At 32.9% G+C, this 5819-nt stretch overlaps 1 protein-coding gene across 1 annotated transcript; it reads right to left on the bottom strand.

Annotated features, from left to right (window-relative positions):
• Nucleotides 1-3026: 3026 nt before the first annotated feature.
• On the bottom strand, nt 3027-4693 carry LOC142185014 (brain-specific homeobox/POU domain protein 3). Its single transcript, XM_075260226.1, has 2 exons — nt 4510-4693; nt 3027-4112 (listed from the first exon to the last, which is right to left on the bottom strand). The coding sequence occupies exons 1-2, from the start codon at nt 4627-4629 to the stop codon at nt 3207-3209; spliced, it is 1026 nt and encodes a 341-aa protein (XP_075116327.1). The 5' UTR covers nt 4630-4693; the 3' UTR covers nt 3027-3206.
• Between the last annotated feature and the right edge of the window lie 1126 nt (nt 4694-5819).

Below are 5819 nucleotides of genomic sequence, written 5' to 3'. Positions count from 1 at the left end.
TCTATCTCCTATCTATCTATCTATCTATCTATCTATCTATCTATCTATCTCCTATCTATCTATCTCCTATCTATCTATCTATCTATCTATCTATCTATCTATCTATCTATCTATCTATCTAACTAACTAACTAACTATAAGAACTAAATATAAGATGATTGCTTTATAAGAATATAACAAATAAAAGCAAATAAATACAAATAATACATATGTATCAATTCTTAACAATAGGAACATAACTTTGCAACAAACTATCTAAAGTACACCAATCTATAATAGATGAGTTCGCAGAGTTAATTTAATTTTTTTAAATCAAATCCTAACAAGTATCTATTGTATTTTATATGAAATAATATAAATTTCCCATCGTAATGAACAAAATTATTAGACTTAAAAACCGCATAGGGCCTAGAAAAATCTGCAGTTTGGACAAAATATTATACAGGTAGATATCAGAATTATTAGGAAGAGTTTACAAAGTCTGATAAATGTTGATGATATATGTCATATCCCAAATAATAGAATTTTTCCCCCTAATTGATAACCATTCGGATGGAACTAGTAGACCATGTTTATTATGGCATAGCAAAAAATGTTATATGCATATTCCTATTCTTGTAAATTTGAGCATCACCAAACCGAGTTTAACCTTGCATGGGCACTCCTTTATACACCATTTTTATACAACAGAATTATTTTGTTCTCTTTTACAATATTCCATGAACATAGCAACGTTTTAGATATTGAGATAAATTTAAAAAAAAATTAAAATCAAACAAATTAGGTAATAAATTCCCATTCCCATTATTGGGGTTCATAATATCCATCAAGAACTAGTTGACATGTATAAAAGTAAATAAGGCCTACTAATAGCAAATTATTCTAGTAATATTTTTATGGTTGCCTAGTGCAGTACTTGAGAAAATGTTGTAATGTTATAAATAATTCATGAATGTCGGAATATGGACCTGTCACTGGAATATACTGGAAGCCTCAGGCGAAAGTTAATGTCAAATTTACAACTGTTCTATATAGTATTAGTTTTTCTTTGTGCCATTGAAAAAACTTGTCGCATTTTTAGAGTTTGATTTTATTTTTTTGGAATATATATATTTCAATGATATATGTTGTAATATTATTACATACTGAACAATAAAAGACTTGTATAGTGTTTGGTTAAAAAAGTTATTTATCTATTTAATTTCCTGTCTATCCACATATATATTCACATTCTTACTCTATATATATATTTATACACACACTTTACTCTAAATATATTTGGAATATGATTTATTATATACACTTACCTTTACATTAACCATAACCATTAACTTTTAAGTAATTACTATGTGTTTTATATATATATATATATATATATATATATATATATATATATATATATGATTTATTGTATACACACACCTTTACATTAATTATAATTAACTTTTAAGTGATTACTATGATATATATATATGTAATTTATTGAATATACGTACCTTTACATTAATTGTAATTAACTTTTAAGTAATTACTATGTGTTATATATATATATATATATATATATATATTTAGAATATAATTTATTGTGTACACTTACCTTTACATTAATCGTAACTATTATGTAATTACTATATATTTTTCTAATCTCTTTCTATCTATCTATCTATCTATCTATCTATCTATCTATCTATCTATCTATCCATCTATCTCTCTAAATATCTGTCTAAATATATATCTATATCCATATATTCTAATATATAAATATATATATATATATATATATATATATATATATATAACCACTTTGTACATGCACATTACATGAAAATTCTAATTTTTTAATCAAAATTCATTATTCCTCCCGATTCAATTTTTTGAATTAATTCATTTTTTAAATTCAATTATTAATTTCATTTCCACAATTTTTCTTGAATTTCCAAGTCATTTAAGCACCCCAATATGGCCTATCTACTGTAAATCATCCACTTTCCTACCACATTTATTATTTTCCATATCATCTAAGTTTGCAGTTTTCGAAGCCTTAAACATTCTAAAATTTTCTCTATTTTATTTATTTATTTATTTATTTTTTAATCTATTTTTGCAACCTATCGCATTCAAATAATAGTACAAAGAGAGAATGAGGTAAATCGTGCATGGTTTATTTGAAATTCTGTAGCATACACAGACACAAAATTTCTTTCTTTACACACATAGAAAATTAAATGCTCCATTAAAAAAAAAAAAAAAAAAAAAAAAAGAAACAGATGGGAAATCCCTCTTATGCCAAGCAATGTGGATCTTGCCAAAAAAGTGCAAATATTTAAATAGTTCCAAAATAATTCACCTTAAGTATCCGTCGTGAAATCGATTACATATAAGTTAAAACCTTTTAAATATAAAACTCTCGCCGATGTCGTCCATTCTTTTCTGTCGTAACACACACAAATGGTGAGATTGTGCTGAAATGCTATAGACAATATGCACTTTCACATACAATGTCATATCCATTTCAAGGGAGAACCTAGAGGGGGGAAATGTGAACAAAACTAATTTGATTGTCAAAGCATCTTTGTAGTGGAATTGCAGGGTCATGACTACTTGAACTTACTCGCTGCTTCCTACGGAGTCTTACAGATCTGAACATGTGCTTTCTAGCAAAGGATGAGGTAGAAACAAAACAGTTATTGGAGAGTGAATACAACCATGCAAGACAAGGACTGTCGTCGTCGATGGGTTATAATAAATGAAATTCTATTTGGTGTGCGGATTGGTGTGTACGTGTGCGTATTAGCAAATTAAATAAGTCAATAACTTAAAACCTTGAACCACTGGTGCAATATCATCACAGGTAATATATACAATAATAAATATAAAAGGGTCGATCAAACTGAGAGAAACATACAGGATTTCAAGTTTTGCTTCCCATTCCTTTTTTTTTTTTTCAATTCTTTGCGGTTTTTTATTTTCTTTAATTTTTTTTTTTTTTTGGGGAATTTCATAAAGTCATAGAGAGCCAAAAACCAAAAAGACTATCCCAAGCTTTCCACTCACCAGCACAACTTTACAGGTGGCTATGACTGTATGTCCCAGTCCTTTATCATTGTCATCTCTATGCCAAGGTATGAAGACAAGATTTCAATGTATCTAAATCCCCTTAGGTTGAAAACAGTTCATTGGTCAGTTCAAAAAGAGAGCGCCACTTCTCAGTAGGTCGCCGAAAACTTCATTCTTTTCTGTTTCTGCCTCTGATTACAAAACCAGACCCGCACTACATTCTTTTTTAAGTCTAGCTTTTCTGCAATAGCTGCAATCTTTTCTGAAGAAGGTCTTGGCTGGACAGCAAAGTAAGCTTCAAGTGATCTTTTTTCTGGGGCGGCAATAGAGGTACGCTTACGCTTCTTGTCACCCCCAGTAAAAATTTCAGGTTTGGTCATTTTTTCCCTTTGAGCTCTTTCTGCCTCCTCGAGCCAGGCTTCCAAAATGGGCTTTAAGGCCACCATGTTGTTATGAGATAATGTAAGAGACTCAAACCTACAAATGGTGCTTTGACTGAGACAACCAACACCTGGGATCTTCAGATTGGCCAAGGCAGAACCAACATCAGCCTGAGTCACACCAAGTTTTATTCTCCTTTGTTTGAATCTTTCTGCAAAGGATTCAAGTTCTCTTGGATCTGTCTCACTTTCGGAGCAGGAGATGGCTGTATGAGTTGCCAGTGCATGGTTGTGAGAGAGGTTCATAGACTGTGTATGGTGGGCCATGTGGTTAATGGCAGACATATGAGCGTGGGGATGGGAGGGTGCTGATCCAACATCTGGTCCCGGGACACCTCCTAAGGTAAGAGCAGGGTTTAGGTGATCTAGAAGGTCCCCATCTAAGCCTTGTGAAGGCTGATGGTGAGGATGATGTGAATGGTGGGTTGTTAAAACTGACGGGTGATGCAGATGCACCGACGAAGATGTTGGTGTGCAGGACACGCTGCTCATGGTGTGGTAAGTGGCATCTGGTTTGAACGGATGTGTTTTTTGAGATACAATATCCACAGCAGCCAAAGCTTCAGCTCCTCTGAGTAAAGTTTCATCAAAACCAGCAAAGATATTGCCTTGAAGCTGGAAATAAAAATAAAGTCCATGTAAAGATCTTAGCAAATGGCATCTTAAATTTAAGTACAAATTTTTATTCCAAATATGAAACCAACATGTGCTGTAGGAATTTTTTGGCATCATAATTTTAAGTAAAAATTTTAATTCCAAATACGATACCTACATACACCATAGGAATTTTTTGGCATCTTAATTTTAAGTAAAATTTTAAATTCCAAATACGATGCCAACATTTGCCATAGGAATTGTCGAATGTAATGAAACTCTCCCAAATTCTTCAATTCAAAAAGAACACTTTGATAGTATGCCCTAGACCTAGGATACAACGTTGTCCAAAAATTTCCATTGTCCACATGATATATAAGTTAATATACGTTGGGCAGAGAAGATGTTAAATGCTTACCTGTGGTGCCGGCATGCAAGCCCTGCGGATGGCTTCCGAGCTTGTATGGAGCGGAGCATATTTCGGTTCGTGTAGAATGGGATGCATGCTGAAAGGCTGCTTGCTGTTCATGGACATCATCGTGAAGGGCAGTGTGGAAAGCCTTGTGGCTAGTGCATGAGCAGGTTGGAATTTGGTTCAGCTTTGCTCTTTTTAGTGTGTTGTTATTGTCTGACTCTTATCACAGTATCAGTGGCCCGGACCCCTCCTCCTAACTCTTGGATTGGAGGAGTTTGGAGAGCCATGGACTCCTCCCTTGTGAAAGATGAGCTGGAGGCAGTGAGATCACTCCAAGCATCATCAAGCCCTCACTCCTCCAGACTTCCCCTGAGTCCTGATGAACAGCAGGCAGTCAGGTGGCTAAGGATGTATCCTGATACCATTGTGTGCATGAACTGTTACATTGCACAGCATGCGGCTCATAGTAAGAGGATCTTCTGCTCTCTGCTTGTGAGACAATGAAAGAGAAGGCAACCAAGAGAGGAAATTACTAGCTACAAAAATTACAGCTGGCAAAGCGTGACTACAAGTCTCTATTCAAGGAGAAAAGTAGCCAGCCCTCATTTATAGACCCCGTCCTGTTATGTGCACGTTACTATATAGTGTCACTATTATCCTCAATAAACTCCATAACACATGGGTGCAATGACCAGTATTAATACTCATAGATTATTTAATGTTAATGTATTTAATAACACAAGAATTTTTCCATCATTTTCCACCTTTTTATATTACTTTAGGATCCACAAGTCCATTGAAATGACGTCACTTGATGTAATATCAACTTTATTATAAGACAGAATTTATCTATCGTGACATCTGTAGTAAGGAACATGGAATATAATCCATAACTATATCTGTACTGTTTTATGATAGGTTATATATTTACTATTACACGAATGGGATTAAGCGCAGTAACTTTTATTGTACTATCAGTTTATTTTTAATTTACCTATCTACTCTATCTATCTATTATCTATCTATCTATCTATCTATCTATCTATCTCCTATCTATCTATCTATCTATCTATCTATCTATCTATCTATCATCTATCTATCTATCTTCTATCTATCTATCTATCTATCTATCTATCTATCTATCTATCTCCTATCTACCTATCTATCTATCTATCTCCTATCTATCTATCTATCTATCTATCTATCTCCTATCTATCTATCTATCTATCTATCTATCTATCTATCTATTTATCTATCTACTGTACCTATCTATCTATCTATCTATCTATCTATCTATCTATCTATCTATCTAT

This window comes from Leptodactylus fuscus, chromosome 11, assembly GCF_031893055.1.
Source record: "Leptodactylus fuscus isolate aLepFus1 chromosome 11, aLepFus1.hap2, whole genome shotgun sequence".
Classification (NCBI taxonomy): domain Eukaryota; kingdom Metazoa; phylum Chordata; class Amphibia; order Anura; family Leptodactylidae; genus Leptodactylus; species Leptodactylus fuscus.
This window is presented reverse-complemented; position numbering and strand designations above follow the sequence as displayed.